Source organism: Gasterosteus aculeatus, chromosome 17 (assembly GCF_964276395.1).
Source record: "Gasterosteus aculeatus chromosome 17, fGasAcu3.hap1.1, whole genome shotgun sequence".
Taxonomy (NCBI): Eukaryota; Metazoa; Chordata; class Actinopteri; order Perciformes; family Gasterosteidae; genus Gasterosteus; species Gasterosteus aculeatus.
This window is the reverse complement of record NC_135705.1, coordinates 2,406,757-2,425,663: the sequence shown is the minus strand read 5'-3', so window position 1 is coordinate 2,425,663 and position 18,907 is coordinate 2,406,757. Positions and strand designations below refer to the sequence as shown.

Here is an 18,907-nt window from a genome sequence, read left to right as displayed (position 1 = left end):
GCCGGCCTTATTGAAGCCTCCCCGCCTCCCTCGCTTTGCCCAAGCACAGCGACGGGGGAGGGCACATTTTTCGGCTCAAAGGAACCAAGACTTACAAACTTACCACAGCGGGTCCTGAGAGTGTCACTCGGGGGCCCAGCGCGACATCTGTGGTGTCCCAAGCAGAATGAAGCTCAGTTTGAAGAAATAATCAAACCCCAAATATTTATTTATTATTAAATGTGCCTTTGGACCGAAGTCTTATCCTTTGGGGTCTGTGATATAACACCATCAGATTGAATATCAGAGCCTCCACCCTCTCACACATGCTGATGTGTTGACATATCGGGAGCTACTTGTTTCCCTTAGTTGTGAAAATCAGGACCGTAAACTTAACGTCAACTGTTTATCTGGTAGAATGCATAAAAGTGACCCATGCATTGATCTCACACAGCTGCTAACGGCGCTCCGACCATCAGCCTTGTTGCGGAAGCGCAGAGCTCTTCCTCGGGTTCCGCCCAACCTCGTCTGCTTAGCTGGCGCTGTTACCGCTGTTAGCAGGTAACAACCAGCGCAGCCTTCGCCATGAAGAGAGCCGCTAAGAGGCAAAAAGCTTTAGCATATATACAGTATATTCCCTTCTAAAACTGTCCAGATGCAACATGATTTTTATGTTTTATCCAGTTTGTTAAATGTAAAAAGGAGAATTTTAGAAGCCGTGGAAGATCTACTTCCTTGAGTTATTGTGAACACGGGATACAAATCTGGATTCTTATATTTTGTGCACAGGATAACGCCTGGTGTGTTCATGATATATCGAGTGCGATATATTTTTGTCCATGCACAAACAAATATATATGGATCAAAAGAATATTATAAAACTTAAAATCTGAAAAATTTATTGATTAGAACAATTTGTATTATTTATTAACCTTTAGTCAAGATGTGTCCAAAAGATATTGTAACATTATTCTAAAAATCCACCATGTGGTTCATGTAGAAGACAACTGCTTTGGAATATGTTCGATTAGGTTCATCATTCATCATAAAGATGATGCATCTATCTGTCAGCTCATCATTAAAAGGAATAGATCATCACATCAAAGGACAAAGCTGGAGAAAGCGAGGCGTTCTTGGCCGCTCGCCCGGAGACTTTCCACAGTGCGACTGTGAGTATTAAGTCTGCAGAGACTCAAAGGCCAACTGTTATTGTGAAGCTGTGACCTTCAATAATTGAATAATGACTGAAGAGAAGCACCACAGTCAGGCGTGAACGGCTTCCTCCTCCAGTGGGCAGAGCGCCGCGGCGTTGCATTCCTTCCCGTGGAGAACAGAGGAAACATCCGCCGTGTCGCCCTCTTTTTTTAAGATTGATTCACAGAAAGATTCTCAGGAAGCGACGGATGTTCACTGAACACACAAATGTTTGGGAACACGTGTCCTTCCTCACTTTCTTTCCCCTTCCTCTTGCCTTTGTTTGGTTTTCTGTCTTTTCTCTTTAACGCCTGCAGGATCTTGATGACGACGTCTGCTATTTTATAATGAAACATGGTGATTTTGTGGACGTGTTGAGCTTTAGTGTGACAGGTGGATACTCTGGCCGTCACATGTCACGAGAGAACATTCAAAGAACACACGGACGGAATCACTGACAGGTGATGCAGAGGAGGAACATCTCAACTTTACTAAACCAGAAGGTGATAAAACAAGTCAAACTTTTCTCACAGCGTCAAGATCTTGACTGACCTGAGCAATGATGTCATCTCATTCTTTTAACCTGCCGTCTCCACGGCAACAGCAAAACAACAGTTCATGAAGTTCACAGCAAAGTGTCTCCTGGCTAAAAAAAGATCTAATTATGTCCATTCTCTGTTGAAACATATTAGGAAACAAACAACTCATACAGTGTTTCTGTCTCATAGTCTCATGCTGTTTGAGCAACAGATCATTGTTAATAACTATCACATGTTTCATACAAAAATCAAATCAATACTAAATAACAGGATTAAATCCTACACTCCCTCGCAATACAAAATGATGTATCTAAACTCTATTCAGGCACGTTTGTGCTCCACAGACTTCCCTCAAAGGGTCGGTGCACTATTACAACCTGGGCTTTCTATCAGTTATGACGTCATCGCGGTCGAGTTAACAGCAGAGATCTGAGGAGATGCGAACAAACTCCACGTGGAAGTGATGTGATCCTCCTGCACGGGTTGAGCCTTCATGAATTCACATGCAGTTTTACCTTTAATGAAACTAGTTTTATAAAGAGGTTTGGATGAAGTTAGTTGGATTCCGCTGATCTGCTGCTGCAACAGCGTCCGCTCTGCTCGGATGCTGACGGTCACATGTCGGTGTAAATATTCCCCCTCATCAGGAACCCGGAGGCCTCGACCCAACCAGGAACAGCAGAGCGAGACGAAGGCGCCACAAACTCCGTCCCATCGACCAGACTGCCGGCGTTTCCCCGACTCTGCATGTTCATTCTGAATGAAAGTCACCGGATCTCTGCTGTTAACTTGGTGACTGCATTATTACAACTGATGATGAGCCGTGCGGCCCAGGGCCTCAGCAGGGCGTCCCGACGGCGGCGGGAGAGTCCTTCGCCGCCAGCAGGCTCTTCGTCGTCTCGTCTTTGCCGGAGGGGGACAGCGAGGTCGGGGACAGCGAGGTCGGAGACGGCGACGCGGGCGAGGACACGTTGGAGGTGGTGGCGGCGGTGGAGGCCGAGGAGGAGGGGCGGGCGCCGTCTTGGACGCACTCTTGGCAGCAGCAGCAGCAGCAGCAGTCCATGAAGGCCTGGCCCAGCGAGCGGCACAGACACAGCAGCAGCACCGGCGACGCCGAGCAGCGCGCAAACAGCAGGAACTGTCCCGCCAGGCTCAGGGCCGGCAGCGCCAAGGCCGGGAGGGCGGCGGACGCGTGGGCGGGGACGTACGCCAGCACGATGTTGCAGACGCTCTCCGGGAGGTTGCACGCCCCGTACAGGGCGGCGAGCGCCATCACGGTGGTGCGCAGTCTCCGCTCTCCCGCCAGCTGATGTTTCGTCGGGGATGGCGACGAAGCGGAGGGGGAGTAGTAGGAGGCGGAGCATCTGCCGGGCGCCTCGTCGCCGGCGTGCTTCCGCGGCAGGCGCTGGGCCAGCACGTGCCTGGTCACCAGGTCGCAGGCCACGGTGAAGAGAAGCGGCAGACACAGGTAGCAGCCGAAGATCCACCAGGCGCGCGCCTCGTGGTAGGTCAGCACCAGGGGGAACACGCCCTCCGGGAGGTCCGCCGACGGCTCCCGGACGCAGACGTCCGCCTTGGAGGCGTCCGACCCGCCTCGGAGGGCCGCCATCAGGGAGTCGCCGGGGAGCGGCGGCGGGACGACGGCCTGCTGGCGCAGCTGCCACAGCAGCAGCTCGGGGGCGGCCAGCACCATGGAGCCCACCCAGATGACGGACAGCTTGGACAGGATGGACTGGCAGGGCTCCACCCGGGGCGCCGGCGAGGGCGCGGGGCCCGTGGCCGCGTGGAAGCGGTCGATGCTCAGGGCGCAGAGGCTGAACGTGGCCACGCCCAGAGAGGTCACCTGACGGGGAAATGACAGAGAGGCGTGCAGAGGAAGGGTTCACGGCGGAAACCCTTAATTGACATTAATTCAAAGCTAACAAGTCCTTTGCAACGAGACCTGTTAATAAAATAACATTCATTTACAACTGTGTGGTTTTAAATGTGGAACAAAGCCCGACTTCCTGCAGACAGTCTGTCTAAACGGGGACAGGAAGCTGTTTTGCTGCTTAAAGAGCAGAGTTAAAGCCTTTCCTTTGCCACCCTGTAAATTAGACCCAAACTAACAGTAATGAGACCTGTGAGGAGCCGCTTAGAAAAGGGGAATAAAAGGAGTCCTGCACAGAGGCTCTCTGCTGTGACAGCTCCTGGCCTGCAGACCGGGGGACAGTTATTGGCGCTTCGTGCACATTAATGCCGCTAGTTTTGGCCCAAAACACAGACGTGTCCTCCCTCGGCGGGCGCTTAATGGCCGCAGAGGGAGTTGAGATACAACTGAAGATAATTAACACAGCGCTCTAATTAGCATGAAAATAGTTTAACTAAGAGCACAGGGGCAGCTGGCAGCCTGACCCGCTTAGCGAGCGAGCGGTTAAAAAAACGGCTAAAGACAACTTTGAGAGCGTTAAGTAATTAGCAGGAAACTCACTCGTTCATTAGCATGAAAATAGCCGAAGCCAGGAGGAACAGAGGAGGCCAGCAGCCTGACCCTGTTAGACGCCGCCGCACACAAGCTGTTATTACAAATGAGGAGAACCCCACTTCAGTGATTTAAAGCCCTGTGGACACTTGGAGCCGGTTTAGAGCCAGAAACAAGGAGTCCACCAAAGAGGAGCCCGGCAGTGGCGATTTAGAGGCTCTCATGGCCAAAAATCAGTTCACACGTCTCAAATATAAAGATTTACGGTATATCTCTGTTTTATGTTGAAATCTAAAAACAGATTTTTTTTCCTGAAGATGTGACGTTTGACTCAAACATTTTTATACATTTTACAGAATAGTTTAGATTCAACCTTATTGAAATAGTACTAGAACAACAAAACTAACCCTTATTTGCCCCCCCTGGTCTCCATGTTGTTTCAGCGGGAACACGGCGCTGTATAAACACCCCTAATAGGCCGAGGAGAACAAACAGCCCATAACGGCACTTTATGGGAAGCAAAGACCGAAACAAACCGGCCTTTCATCTCAATCGAGCTGGTAGACGTCCACAGTGAGTCTGACATGGGGGGTGAGAGCAGCTCCGGGGGGGTGAACGAATTGTCATCACACTGAGTCGCTTGTTTTAACGGTCTAACTTGTTTTAACATCTCGGGGCTGGAGGACATTTACAGGACGCTGGCAGACTTTTTGCAACTTAGCTCATGGTAATCGAAGCGAAGACAAATCCTTGATACAAAATAAACAACTGATTGATCTTTTAATTGGCACCAAATGCACCGTCTGAGGATTTGATGACTGAGCAGTTTGTCAAAATAAAAATGAACATATTGATCAGAAAGACCACCGGTTTTATGCAGCGGTCGGGTTGAAAAACCCAATCGTAACTTTTACTACAACCCTGGGCAGCTGTCAGTCACCCATCACCCTCACAGGGGTCACGGGAGGCCCCTGTAGGGCGCGTCAAGGTGCGGTCAAAATAAATAACAATTATTAAAATGATTTTGTCTTGTTAGTATAATTTCAGGATATAAAAACAACGTTTCCTCACCTCCACGTAGGGCACGAGCCGACAGGACAGGTCTCCTAGCAACCACCTGGAGGTGAGCGCGTGGAAGACGACCACGGGCAGGCAGGTGAGCAGCACGAGGAGGTCGCAGAGCGCGAGCCCCGCCAGCACGTGGTTCCACGCGCTCTGCAGGTACAGGTCGTGCCACACGGCGCAGGTGAGCGCGAGGTTCCCCACGACGCCCGCCGCCAGCAGCCCGAGCGCCAGCAGCGTGATGACGTAGGCCCAGCGCGAGCCGCGGAGCGCCGGGTGGAGGAGCCCCGGGGGGGACGAGTCGTTGCCCGGGCGGGCGGAGGCGGCGGCGGGGGGGACTCGCCGGGTGGTGAAGTAGCCGCTCGGGTCGTCGGGCCGTCGCGGAGAGTCCGGGGTTCTTCTACGGGAGGTCCCGTCTCCGGCCCCTCGGGCGACCCGCTTGGGGTCGGGAGCTCTGGAACCCTCAGGCCGGGGGAGAGGCGTCCTCTCCGGGGAGAAGGGCTCCCGCGACCCCGCACTCACCGCCGGAGCGGCTCCCTGATGGTGACGCAGCTGCGCGGTCCGCAGACACAGAAGCAAAACAAACAAAACCGGGCTCATTTTTGTGTATTTATTTTCCTTTAACGAAATGTAAAAAAAACGACCGTATTATCTTTCTCTTTCACGGATACGTGCAGCAGCAAACACGAGACACTCCTGGAATAAAAGTTTTTAAAAAGTCCATCAAAACTTCCTCCCCGTCCCACCTCCTTCGGTCCTGATGGAGAAGTTCACACTCTGGTCCTCCAGCGCTTCTTCATCGCTCCGTATTAACACGGCGCTTCCGGTGGCACGTTTCAAAATAAAGAAAAAACGAACGTGAAACCTCCCCTTTGAGCTTTTTTTTTTTTTTTTTTTTAATGGAAGCATTTATTCATGTTTTGAATCAATTAATTCCAGGCTGGATTACAATAACTACAGTTTATGGTTTGTGGTAGTTATTTTTATTGATTTATTTTGGTGACATTCAGACATTAATATTTTTTTATGAAGCTTATGTATAAAGTTTTCATATTTGAACCACACAAAAATATTTCATAGAGCCAAGTGACACTGAGGCTTCGCATCAAATCAACCGTGATGAAGTAAGAACTAAAGTCCACAAGGAGTCATCAGAACACTCAGTCAAGGCACGTATTTCATCAATTATACCATTTCATAAGAACAGGTTTGGTCCTCTGGTCTGAGGTACGTGCTGGATGTTCATTTGCAGCATCATCACCATAGCAACTACAGTCCTGTCCGCAACATATTTTAGCAAAATGAAGAAGAAAAAAATGACTGAGGATGTTACTCGTTGTGCGTCTTCAGCTGCCACTTGGTGTCCGTCCTGCTGACTGGAAACCCGCCTGCAGCACAAAACAGCACCAAGAGGGGACAAATGATCCGTCAGCCCCCGATTCTGAAATCCGGACCGGTGAACTGAAGTAGAGACTTCACTTCTTCACTTTTACTTCACTTCAATCCTCAGCTCTTCAGGGAGGACCTCAGCTTCCTCCGGGCGTCCTTGTGTTTTTTGCGGTACTCCTGTGGAAGTAGAAAGGAAGGTATAAATATCACTACTAAATCTTCAGGCCTCTGCTCACGTCGAGGTTGAAGAGGCGTTGCAGAGTGACCGAGCAGGAGAGGTATGGCGAGTAAACCGGTGTATTTTGATCCCGCGTGGAGATTTAGTGAGGTGGTTTCTGGAGGCTTACCTCTCTGAGCTCGGTCCTCCTCTCCTCCCACTGCTCCCTCTGCTCCTCCAGGTGAGAGGGACGACAGAACGACCGAGGACCCTCTGGTGGAGGCGGGAAAAAGCGTTAAGGTGGACAAACGGTCACATGTAACATAATGACATGTTTTATTCGTCCTACCGGTCAGTCTGCTGTCGTCACAGTAGAAGAAGAACAGCTGCGCCTTTGAGGGAATCTCCACTCTGTGAACGACACGGACGACGCTTGATTTCACGGGACAAACTAACCGGAAAAATTACATCAACTTCATGCAGGATTCATTCGGTCGCATGAAGGTGTGAAGCAGCAGGGTCACGCTTTCATAAAATAAGCAAATGATGAATTGTAATATTCCCTATTTGAAATATGACATACAATGATTTAGGCTCAAATGAGTCACTTTGGTTACGTTTGTGTATTTTTTAAACTGCGCATTAAACAAACTAATCGCAATGTTCTCACTTTGTGGTTTTAGCGGTGACGTCGGGTTGCTCCTGCTCTTCCTCCTCGGGCTGCTCCTCCTCATCATCATCATCCGAGCTGCTGTCTGGGAAACGCAGGTCTTGTTGCCATGACACCTTTGGCGCCTGGATGCTCTCTACTTTGTACTCTGCTGGAGAAGAGATTTTAAAGATGAGGACGACAAATATGTCGACGGCGTGAGAGAAGCATCCGACGTGCAACCTACCCGTCTCTCCACTTCCTGTTTGCGCGTCGTCCTCGAAGAAGGAGAATTTAAAACCGGACGCCTCCTCGCTCTCTGCTGCGGGATCGGCGGCGAGGAGGGACGACTGCAGGGCCGGCTCTTCGTCCTCGCCGCCTCCTCCTTCTGCCTCTTCCTCTCGGTCCCAGTTGGTCTCCTCGTCTTCGGCGGCGGGGACGACGTCGTCCTCCTCCGCCGCCACCGCCGCCTTCGCCTGACCGAACACGGCCTTCAGGTCGCCGGACACGTCGTAGTAAATCTCCTTGGAAACCTCCGGAAGCTTCTGGGCCTCCTCCCTCTTCTTCCTCCGGGCCGCCTTGCTGTGAGGACGGCAGATCCCGTCAGTGTCAGAACATTCAGAGCCGATGACGTGGGACACGATACAGTTTGAAGAGAGGAGTCGCTCAATGTAACTGTTTCGTTTGAAATGACAATATCGATATCGTCCTCTCTGTCGAGTGCGCTTTGCTGGATCACATCATTCGTGCGTTCGACTTTCTCATATTAACATTAAAAGCATCTCTAGAACCTCTTAAGAAATGACCGGGGCAGAGCGCCACAGACCAGGAAGTCATTTCACGGTTTTTTGTAAATAATAATAAAAACATAATACATTTTTTATCTGGTTACTGAGTTCCGATCAGTCCGGACTCCGGTCGCTCGTACCTGTCCTTCTTGGCGTTGTCCGTTTTGGTCTCGAACGCAGCGTGTTCCTCTCTGCTCGGGTCGTAATGCAGCGCTGAGACGTCTCTGCACGCGCAGACACACACACACACACACACACACACACACACACACACACACACACACACACACACACACACACACACACACACACACACGCAGACGCACACAGTTATTTCCTCCCTATGGAGTACAGAATGTTCCTGTGAATGCGAGTTCCCGGGGCCCACCTGAAGGCTTTGGGCTTGGCGGCCGTCTTGGCGCCGCCGGCTGGTCGGCTGCCGCCGAGGACGTCTTGCAGGATCGACAGGTTCTTCTTCTTCTCCTCGTCCAGAGCCTCCTCTTCCTCAGTGCCGCTCTTCTTTTTCTCTGAATCACAAAGCGGCCGCGTTATTCAGCAGGAAGAGAAAGAAGCTCACGATCTAAATGTGAATAAAACCAAAATGTGAGCTGACGAAGTGTGAAAGCGGTAAATAATAAATCTTAAAACAACTCTCGCTCGCTTCATATGTGATGAAGAAACATTTTCAGACGCACTGAACACTCACACACACACACAGCCTCACCTGACTCCTCCTCTTCCTCTTCGTCCAAGAAGCGAGAGTCCATTCTAAATCGCTCGTCCCTCCCGAAACGAGACTGCAGCTCCATCAGCTGGACACACACACACACACACACACACACACACACACACACACACACACAGGTTTGCATTAGAAGAGAACAAACATCTCAGCATGCGGAGGCGTCCTCTCCGTTCTCACCTTCTGTCCCACTCGACCTTCAAATTGAGGCTTGATGTCGAATCTGCTGCCGTCCTCCTCTTCGTCACCTTCCTCCTCGTCGCCGGCAAACAGTTGAGGGACAGACGGCTTCGGACGCATCTGATCACACACACACACACACACGGTTGAATAATGGATAAATAAGGGCGACCGTGGCGCATGGAGTAGAGCCGCAGGGTTGGCGGCTTGAACCCCGGCCGCTCCGTGTCCCACGTCCCTGAGCGAGACACCAAAACCCCAACTGCTCCCCGGGCGCCTTACGGGTGAAGATGCCATGAAAGTCGCTTTGGGTAAAAGCAGCTAAACGACACGTTAAGTAAAATAAATAAGAAGGCATTAGGAAAATGTGAACTTTCTTCCTCACCTTTCCTCTTGCGGTTTCCTCATCTCCTACCGTGGCCTCGCCCTCCGACCGGCCGTCCCGGGACACCGTCTTCTTTGGCGTCGTCTGCCGCTCGTCTTCGTCGTCGGAGCCAAAGACGATGTGCTTCCCTGCCGCCGCTTTTGGAATGTCCTAACGGGGACAAACGTGGTGTGAGCTCATTGATTGGACACGGTGGACTCAATCCACGTGTTACTACTCAGCTGCAGAAGGTTGACATGTCAGGACCCACCAGGTTGGATAAAGCTCCCTGGATGAGCTGCTTGTGCTCGTCGGCCTCTTTCTGTCTCTGCTGGACGGCAGCCAGCCTCCTCTCGTTGGCCTTCCTCTGACGCTCCTCTTCCTCCTTCGCTCCCAGCGGCAGGCGGAGGGGAGGAGCCTGCTTCTTCTCCTCCTCCTCCTCTTCTTCTTCGCTGGAGGACTCACTGTCGGGAGCAGCGGGAGGTTTTGCTGCTTTCACAGCGTTTTCTTGCCCTTCCTCAGAGGATGAGGAGGAGCTGGAGGAAGAGGCTGCTGCTGCTTCAGGCTGAGCGGTGAGATGCTTCTTCTTCCTTTTCTCCTCTTCCTCCTCACTGCTAGAGGAGGAACCCGCCTCAGCAATGTTCTTCACCACCTCGCACGCTGCTTCCTCCTCCTCCTCCTCACTGCTCTCTGACTCCGCGAGGTCCCGTCCGTTGATTGTACTTCCTGTCGCTTTGTGATTCATCGGAGGAGGTTCCTCCACCAGCTTCTGTTTTTTGACGCTACCTCCTCCCTCCTCTTTCGGTCTCCTCTCCTCCCCCCCGCTCAGCGCTCTCGTCCCTTTGAACGCTGGCAGTGGAGGTGCTTTTATTCGCTCTTTCAGCTTGTCCTTTCTGGGGTCGTCCCTCATGAGGGAGGCGAGGATCTCCTCGGGCAGGATGCCCTTCTTGTGTGCAGGCGGCAGGACGCTGGGAGCTGTAGTCTCGCGGGTCTCAGGGGTTTGCGGGGATTCCTCAGCCAGCTTCTGGAGATCAGCCAGGGAGATCGACAGATGGGTGACGTTGGAGAACATGGCTTCATAGTCAGAATCGCTGCAATCGGACGGTTCTTCTTCCTCCTCCTCCTCCTCCTCGCCTCCATCGGATTCTGAGGAGGGGGGATTCACAACAGGGAGGACTCTCATCTTCTTACTTTGGTTCTGAGAACTGCATTCAGCAGGCGGTTTCCTGGAGAAGACCTCTTCCTCTGAGGAATCGTCCTCCTCCTCCTCCTCCTCCTCCTCCCCACCTCCACTCTTCTTCTTCTTCTTCATCAGCTTTCTCTTCCGGTTGCCCGCGTTTCCCGCTGCAGCTCGTGGAGTCGGTCTCTCCTGCGGTGGAGGAAGAGCAGCTTTCCTGGAGGCGAACAGTTCATCCGTGTCTGCGGAGTCGTAGTCATTCTCGTCTTTGTGATCTGGACCTCCTGGAACCCCCAGAAAAGACGTCGTCACATTTTACAGCTCGCTTGAAAAACGCCCGTAATCATTACGCTCAAATCAAGTCGGCAGAAATCACAAACACGTCCGTTACCTTTCCGGCCAGACTTCACCAGATAGTCCAGTCCGACTACCTCCAGCTTATCCCCGTCGTCGTCCTCTTCCTGCCGCAGTGCATCATGGGAGGTGTCCTGCGGCGCCACCAGTCTGCGGATTTCGTCGTCTGAATCGGCGCCGGCGAAGCGCGGCCACTCCCTCCGAGCCGGCCCGGGGTCGGTCGCCGCTTCTCTTCCGTTGGCGAGCCGCGGGGCCTCGGCGCGAGGGGCGGAGCCAACGGTCGGCTTGGCTCTAAGAGGAGGAGCGGACTGATGTGACACCTGGAGTGACCTTTAACCACAAACGCCTGAGACCTTATTCATCAAGACGTCGTTACCTGGCTGCGCCTTCAGCATCGCGGGCGCTCCCCGCGTCCGCCCGACCCTTCTTGCGTCTCGGCGGCTCATACAGAGGGAACTCTCCCCGCCTCTTCTTGCTGATGTCGTCGTCGCCGCCCTGCACCTCCCAGGTGAGCTGTGTGACCGGCGTGACCGGCGTGGGAAGGTCGGCGCCGCCGGCCCGGTCCAGCTTGCGGATGTTGTGGCTGTATTTGGACGGGTCGTACTTCAGCGTCCGAGCCCTGCTGCCTTTCTGAGCCTTGAGCTGCAGGACGGGGAGGACTCGCCCGAATTTGCTGACCACCCAGTCCTGAAAGCATTTGTGGCAACATTGGACCTCCTGAATATCTTCAAATGTCATCAACAGTTTGATGAAAACTATTTTTTTTTTCTCCAAAAACTATATTATTTTTGTCTGGATGAAACATCATCACAAGAACAGGAAGTGACGGACCTTGTGTCCCGGCACTTCGGTCCCCGGCACGGCGGCCTTCATGGTGAAGTTCTCCACGCCGGCTTTGCTCAGGGAGTCCAGCACCTTCTGCTTCTGGTCCTCAGCTTTAGGCTGCCGGAGGCCCTTCTGCTCCGCTGCCGTCTGCCGCTCCTCCGCCAGCCTGAGACCAAAAAAAACACAAAGAAAACACCTCCGTCTGTCACCTTGTATTTTAAGAAATTAAGATAAGAACTTGAAAATAATGCTCCATTTAGTCGATACTGAATGTAACTGTTGGTTGTGGCCTGGATGAAATAATGATTTATGAAGAGGAAGTTGTCAGAATTATAAATCAGGCAATATGATGGCGAGGTGAACATGAACGCACCTCTGCAGGAAACTCTCCTTGGCGGTTTCAATCTGCAGAGTTCCTCCTTTCCATTTGGATTTGTTCAACAACGTCATACCTGCAGAGGCAAAAAAAATACACCGATTTCAAACTGATGATACGACACATAGCTCTGGTGTCACTTCTGCTGAAAGGACCGCAACACAAAACAAATCTTCCTCTTTGAATCGTTTCACAGAACCAAAACCGCGCTGCGATTTTGTGTCGGGATACTGAAACCTGATGTTTGAAGAGTGGTATCACTCCACAGCGACACAGTGGACATGAAGGCTCATAATAAAGTTCGCAGATGTTTGGCTCAGGTCACTTACATTTCTTCAGGTCGCCGTCTGAAATGTTGATGTTAATGTAGCTGAAGGTTTTATAAGGAACACCTGAAGGAGAAGAACAAGTTTCAGAACCCACACACACACACACAAAATACACACTCTGGTCATTGAGGGATCAAAAAGTAAATTAATAAAAATAAAATGACCTTGGTAGATTATGTAGAAATCTCAAGCATGTTTAGTTCATAAGAATGTGTGAAATATTAAATGTCTGTCTGTTTGGACGCCTCACCCTCGTCGTCCATCCTTGTCCGGACCTCCACGTCCTCTACATCTCCAAACCTTCCAAATCGCTCCTTCAGATCATTCTGGGTGACCGTGTGGCTCAACCCACCGACGTACAGCCGCCTCATTGCTCCGTTGCCAAGGCAACACTACACGGGTAAAATATTAATGTATATTTTGCACATTCCCCACTTTTCATTTCAACCATTACAGCTTAAAAACAGATATACTTTCCTTCTTTCTAATATATTACATGTATTATCCTTGACTTATACTATTCTGTTTTTTTTTACTTATTCTGCCATAGAATTGTATTTTATTTTACACTATAAATTTTACAGAGGGGATCTGCAGTGGTGGCTGTACTCATTGAAAAGGAGTTCATATACATATATAAGTTTTATTGCACATTTTGAATTAACAATCCTCTTTTTTTAACAAACGGAACAAGGATGTATCTTAAAGGGATATCATTCATAATAGACAATGATATTTCCGTGAACAACAGATGAAATGTCCGGGATTCTACCGGTCTCTAACGTATCGATCCAGCTGAGAGTTGTATTAGTAGTTTAGCTCAGGTGAAGCACGCAGAGACAAAAACACTACGACGCACGCAGTGTAAATAAAATAACCTATAATAGAGCGTACGGAGTTATCACGATCGAATTACCCGTTTCATTTTGCAACGTTAGACAGAAAGAGTGAAAACAAATGTTTACCTCACATGTATCAAGCAGGTGTTTCAATCAACTCTGTCCGGTGCCGCAATGCAATCCCACCGTCTTTCCCTTCCGCGCTTTGTTTCCGCAGAAATGAAAGGTTCCGCTGTGTGAGATTCCGCAGCAGCTGTAGGAGGGGTGGGCGAGGGAGTAAAATAAGCAGAAGATGTGACGGTTCTCTAATTTATGAAAATGTTTGATTATCAAGGTTAATAGTGTAAGAATAAAAATAAATATTCTCCATTTGCTCAAAACCGCTCTAATGTCTCTGTACTGTTACAGCTGTTACAAATACGGCTTTCAATGTAGAGGGGTGTCTCACAATTTCCAGCTTTTTATGTATTACCCATTAACCATAATACATTAATAACTAATGAACATACGTTTAAATGTATCTTTTTAAATACTGGCAGGATTTCTTTATCAGAACAGTGGCACATTGCCTTATTATTCTTCATAGAAATGGTTCATTCCCCCCCTCCGACTCGTGGAGAATGGTACACTCCGGAGGGCGCGAGGCTACGAACTGTTTTGGTGAAGAATCCAGCATCACTCTGATTACGGGAAGAAGCCTTTGCTACACTTGTTTTAACTTACTTTTACTTACATAATTTGACATTATATCGCAGAATAATACGGTAAGTTAACGTCGGACGTGACACTCCTCTAACTGCACCGAGAGCCGTTTTTGTCGCTAACGCCGGCTTCGTTTTAATAAGCTAGCGAACGTCTCTGGTTTCAAGGGAATTGACGTTCAGTTCAATTAACGTTAACGAGAGCGGCTGAAAACAGCTGTGTTCGTTGGAGGGATTCAGCGTCACACCGCCGGGGAGGTCGATAGAGATTGTGATGTTCTGCGTTGCTATTTATTATTTAAGTGTTTTTTCACACTAACGTTACTCCACTTCTTACCCTAAATGTATTTTACATCTTAAATTACTAATTAGATTATTACACCACAATATATAATCGACTGGCAGTCGACAAGTAGTTACATTGTCAAATATTAAGAATCCCAGTAGGATATAACGTTAAAGAAGTTGAAAATAGCTTCACATTTTCAATGTGTGTAACAAATGAATTGCACATTAATGCATCAACTATTACAATTCATTGACATAATTAGATTATTCTGAAATAGGCCATTTTACATTGGGTAATTTCACTTTCACTTAAAGTATATTTGGATGCTAATACTCGGGGGTAACAGTATTTTTACTGTACTGTACTATTTTACCTATATAAGTACCACTGTACTACACAACGTTGTAAAGCTGGATGGTCCCGCAATCATAATATGTCCCTTATCGTTTTAGCTTCTTTATGTTGTGTATAGTGGTCAATTCCACTTATTCAGTCAATCCGTGTTTGTCCCTCAGGACGACAGAGAAGATGAGCAACGAGAACACGGAGGAAGCGGCGGCGCTGCAGGCTCAGATCGAGCATCTCCAGGCTGAAGTTTCAGCATTGCGGCGCCAACAGAAGGACGACCAGAAGGACGTAACGTTCCACTTCAGAGGACAGATGCAGAACGCCATGCAAGTTCTCTTCTTCATCATATTTATTCCAATTTTTAACCAGTTTTCGCCACATCCAGCCGTACATCGTATGATCTAGTTTAGTCCTCCGGCCTGACGGTAACTGGACACGTTGTCTGTCTTTCTCCACAGGTTGAGTCTGTGTGGACAGAGACAAGGAGACGAGAAGGTGCTGTCCATGCTGATGGAGGAAGTGGAGGAGCTGGAGGAGGACCTGAAGCTGCAGACTCAGATGAATGGCATCAGTCTGACCGGCTGCACCACAAAGACTCTGCAGAGCAGTAAGAGACGCGTCTTATGAACCACTGAGACTAAATTTGTAAAACATTTCTTTGGAATGAAAAGCATTTTGTGTGTGTGTGTGTGTGTGTGTGTGTGTGTGTGTACGCAGGCGGCAGGAAGCTGGTCCAGCAGCTCTGTGTCTCAGGTCACTGCTCTGAACTGCTCTTCCAGGTGGAGTTCCAGCTGTCTGAGGTCAATGTGAGTCCAGTAATTTATTGAAGAGTCAGAGTCAAAAACGGTCCTCAGTGACCTCCTGTCCTCTCCTCGCAAAGACACAGGACAAGTGGAGTAGATCGACCCACCATGTATTTCGAGACTACTATTTGGACTTTAAAACATTAAAAGCGTTCGCTCGACGGTGGCGTTACACAAAGTTGATTTCAAGAGAGACCAAAGCGATGTTTAATATGGTTCAGGTAACAGGACGAGGGACGAGGACGCGTCCAGCCAGCAGAGGGAGACGGAGGCCCACTTTCAGTCGTTCGCTGGAGGCATCAATTTTAGAAGCTCGGTTTAAACCTCAGCAGCTGTCAGACGTGCAAAACAAAAATAAAACTCCTGTCAGGCCTTAAATGTCATAGAATCATCGGACCAAACCGCCTCAGAGGCAGAGTAAGGTAGAGACTACACATGAAACTCGGGAATGTCTTCCATTAGCCAATAAAAACAAAAACTCTAGACAGCTCTGGACTTCTCGTCTCTTCCTGCTCTCTTTGGTGTCCTCTGTTCTCGTTTGTAATCATCGCTCTCACTCGTCCCAGTAACGGTGCGTTTGTCCTGCAGGAGGCCTCGGGCTGCGTGAGGACCATCAGCGAGCTCAACGTGGTGATCGACGCCGGCGAGATGCAGAACTTCAGCAGTTTCCTGTCTGGGTAAGAGCTGATCGTGAAGGACACAAAGTCCAACTCAAATGCCCAAACTTCCCAAGAATAACTATCGGTGTCTAATTAAGCTTTTTTACAACCAAGAATTACAGAAGACGCACATAATAAGAGTGCTTTAGTGGTCAAATAACACAGTGAAGGAATGTGACTAATGGATTAATAGTCCTTTTTTTACAGTGAAAAACATCATTATCACCATCACTCAAAAGAATTGTGCTGCATCTCCGGTCCATTTAAAGTTACAATCTCTTGGCTCTCTTTGTTGTCTTTTGCTGCAATTACCTGTAATAACAAGTGTTTTTTTTTGGCTTTCACTTACCTAAGATCCAAACATCGTGCTGCAACTTGGTCTCCTAACATACATTCATAAAATCAAAATCTTCCCAATGAACTCAAAACTGTTTTTTTTTTTTCCCACTCAAAAGTGGGATTTTTACATGGTCTAAACGACGGGTTTGGGATGTTCACTACGGGATGGAATCGCTGCAGCCAGCAGCAGTTCAGGTGCACGCACACTTTTGGCCGGGTGGAGTATTTGGTCGGTTAAGCGGAGGTCCGTCTCGTGGGAGTCGGGCTGACTAGTTCTGCTGTTCATCTCAGGATGAAACCGTCTGTTTGGTTTATTCAAGTAGAACGCAGGACGTCTGTCGTCCAGCTGGACCTCCTCACGTTCGCCGCTCTCTCTCGCGCAAACAAAAAGCCGCTCTCAGGTCATCAACTGTAGCGCGCCGCATTCCCCATGGCTGCATTCCATTTAGCTGTGCTGGCCCACCTCTGAATTGAGCACAGCCATCGTTGGTATCGGTCACACCTGCTCCGCTGTGACTGTTGAAGGTATCTGGGCTCAATCAGGCCCGTGGAGGTTTACCAAGGAATGTCTGGCGCTCCGGTCGGCGCTTTATTACCACCAGGTGGTTTCTACACCGCGGGGATAATGTTCACTGTGGTCACAGCTCGTGGATAACAAATTACAATTACAAAGCACGTCTCAGTTTCATATCCAATCAAAAAATGTTTCAATAGGCGCCCACCTGAAACTAAATTAGCCGGTCCGCGAGCCAACAACATGGCGCCCCCCCCCCCTCCCACAGAGCGCTTTCTTCTGGCACGATGAGGAGATCAGCTCCAGGTGTGTGGCTTCCCACACCTGCTCCCGATACTGTCATCTGGGAGTGTCGGTGGAGCCACCTGGCATGAATTACCCTGCTGCTCAGCCCCCCCACAGAACAATATCTGCCCCACTTCATCGTTTGTAACAGAACGTACCAGCTGGCGAGGCGAGCACACGCGGAGGTCCGCCCGTGCTCCGCTGCCCCCGAGGACTTCACCTGGCGGGGCATCAAAAGCTTCTTCTGTTTGTTTCTCAGACTGCAGGTCTAAATACCCCGAGAAAAGCTTTTTACCACCAGGCCCTCTGTTGGTTGTGTATTTCTGTGGGTTTTTTGTGTTGTTTTTTTTCTGTGCTCTTCTCACAGTGTTTTGGAAAAAAGGCGATCAGCTCGATTTCTGCAGAGCAGTTCTAGTATTCTTTCTGCAAATCTTCCCCCGCACAGTCCTGATGGAGCAGATCATCATCTGTCCACGCATAACAGACTTGCCCATTTCATAACATTTGAAAGCCAGCGTTCAGATGCTTTACTAACTAAACGCCACACTCCTCTGTGCAGTTGATCCACAGAGCAGAAATCTGATTTGCTCCACATCTGGATTGTATGGTTCACTCTGCAGAATCTGAGAGAGAGAGAGAGAATGAAACGAGGATTCTGTCCTGTGACTTTTCATAGAGATCCGGCCAGCGATTTTTCCAAAAATGCCGGAGAAGTCAGTGATGAGGGTTTTAGTGTAGAAAATCATCCTTTGTGACACAACCATCTCCAGTCGTTAACCCGACGCATCATTCCCAACTTCTCATGAAGGGACACTTTAATTAATTTAAGATTTAATCCATCAGCTTCAGTTTGGTTCAAATAAAAACAGACACTTATTTCTTTTGTCCCGGTTTTAATTTAGTGAGGTAAAGAAGGGAAGAAGAGCTAAAGTGTCCTCCATTCTTTTTCTTCTCCTTGTGCATTTTTCTCCCAATTTCCTCCGGCTCGCTCTGCGGAGATCTGGGCCTCCAGAGCGCTCAGGCGTCATTGCCGCTCGGCTGGTTCGTGCTCCCCGTCGGCCTCCGAGACGGAGCCTCTTTTTAGGATTTAGAGGTTCTGGTCAAAGAGTTTTTGAATCTGTAACTTGGACTTTGCAGCCCGATGAGACATTCCTGATGAGACGTTTTTTGATCTCTCTTTGGCGCCTTTGAAGCTCCTCCAGACGATTTGTCCTTCACCTTCGACGTCGTCTTACTTTTATCTGCGGCACAGTTCCAAAAACTCTTGTGGCCGGTCAGTCGACCGGTGAGCGCGATGTGGAAACACCGTTGAAGCAGTGCATTGTGGGACTGGCTTTAGCGGACTGGTTCATGTCAAACTTCCCCCTGATCCTCGGCCATCAAACGCACAGCGATGCTCTTGTGATGTGGGGACCCGAGCCGACTCTCAGCAACATTTCAGAGCAACATTCGGAGCCCAAATCCGTTAAAAACAGCGATATGACACCAGGGACAGATGGCTCTCTGTCCCTTTGTCTCTGTCTCTGTGTCTGTGGCTCTCTCTCCTTGGTAGTGCTTCATCATAT

General features: G+C 49.5%; 3 protein-coding genes across 6 annotated transcripts in view; 1 reads left to right on the top strand and 2 right to left on the bottom strand.

Annotated features, from left to right (window-relative positions):
- Positions 1–1,638: 1,638 nt before the first annotated feature.
- On the bottom strand, positions 1,639–6,051 carry gpr37l1a (G protein-coupled receptor 37 like 1a). Its single transcript, XM_040204731.2, has 2 exons — positions 5,245–6,051; positions 1,639–3,555 (listed from the first exon to the last, which is right to left on the bottom strand). Exons 1-2 carry the CDS (start codon positions 5,833–5,835, stop codon positions 2,551–2,553), a joined length of 1,596 nt encoding a protein of 531 aa, XP_040060665.2. The 5' UTR covers positions 5,836–6,051; the 3' UTR covers positions 1,639–2,550.
- Positions 6,052–6,202: 151 nt separating this feature from the next.
- Positions 6,203–13,799, bottom strand: nol8 (nucleolar protein 8). Of its 3 annotated transcripts, none has more exons than XM_040204728.2 (18): positions 13,531–13,799; positions 12,816–12,957; positions 12,566–12,628; positions 12,234–12,312; positions 11,867–12,026; positions 11,412–11,722; positions 11,073–11,326; positions 9,776–10,965; positions 9,526–9,675; positions 9,141–9,260; positions 8,943–9,030; positions 8,607–8,745; positions 8,359–8,442; positions 7,678–8,012; positions 7,452–7,599; positions 7,131–7,192; positions 6,972–7,054; positions 6,203–6,801 (listed from the first exon to the last, which is right to left on the bottom strand). In XM_040204728.2, exons 2-18 carry the CDS (start codon positions 12,934–12,936, stop codon positions 6,742–6,744), a joined length of 3,447 nt encoding a protein of 1,148 aa, XP_040060662.2. In that variant the 5' UTR covers positions 12,937–12,957; positions 13,531–13,799; the 3' UTR covers positions 6,203–6,741. The 3 variants fall into 3 exon arrangements, with proteins under 3 accessions (XP_040060662.2, XP_040060660.2, XP_040060661.2); XM_040204726.2 differs by having other exon boundaries at positions 7,452–7,602; positions 13,531–13,666; XM_040204727.2 differs by having other exon boundaries at positions 7,452–7,602; positions 13,536–13,601.
- A 216-nt stretch (positions 13,800–14,015) lies between these two features.
- cenpp (centromere protein P) overlaps positions 14,016–18,907 on the top strand; it is a 46,431-nt gene continuing 41,539 nt past the window's right edge. Inside the window, exons 1-5 of one of the 2 annotated variants that reach the window (XM_078092767.1) lie at positions 14,016–14,168; positions 14,910–15,068; positions 15,201–15,349; positions 15,460–15,542; positions 16,134–16,222. In XM_078092767.1, coding sequence (XP_077948893.1) covers positions 14,923–15,068; positions 15,201–15,349; positions 15,460–15,542; positions 16,134–16,222 — 467 coding nt within the window. In that variant the 5' untranslated portion in view covers positions 14,016–14,168; positions 14,910–14,922. Of the gene's footprint in view, positions 14,169–14,909; positions 15,069–15,200; positions 15,350–15,459; positions 15,549–16,133; positions 16,223–18,907 lie in introns of both variants that reach the window. The other variant, XM_040204741.2, reaches the window with a different exon arrangement.

What these genes read in the sequence shown, in the direction of transcription:
- gpr37l1a (XM_040204731.2), bottom strand. Translation starts at nt 5,835, where the DNA reads ATGAGCCCGGTTTTGTTTGTTTTGCTTCTGTGTCTGCGGACCGCGCAG. An exon ending in GGCTCGTGCCCTACGTGGAG is followed by an intron (nt 3,556 to 5,244) that starts GTGAGGAAACGT and finishes TTTCCCCGTCAG; the next exon opens with GTGACCTCTCTGGGCGTGGC.
- nol8 (XM_040204726.2), bottom strand. Translation starts at nt 12,936, where the DNA reads ATGAGGCGGCTGTACGTCGGTGGGTTGAGCCACACGGTCACCCAGAAT. An exon ending in AGACGGCGACCTGAAGAAAT is followed by an intron (nt 12,313 to 12,565) that starts GTAAGTGACCTG and finishes TTGCCTCTGCAG; the next exon opens with GTATGACGTTGTTGAACAAA. An exon ending in GCCAAGCCCAAAGCCTTCAG is followed by an intron (nt 8,443 to 8,606) that starts GTGGGCCCCGGG and finishes CTGCGCGTGCAG; the next exon opens with AGACGTCTCAGCGCTGCATT.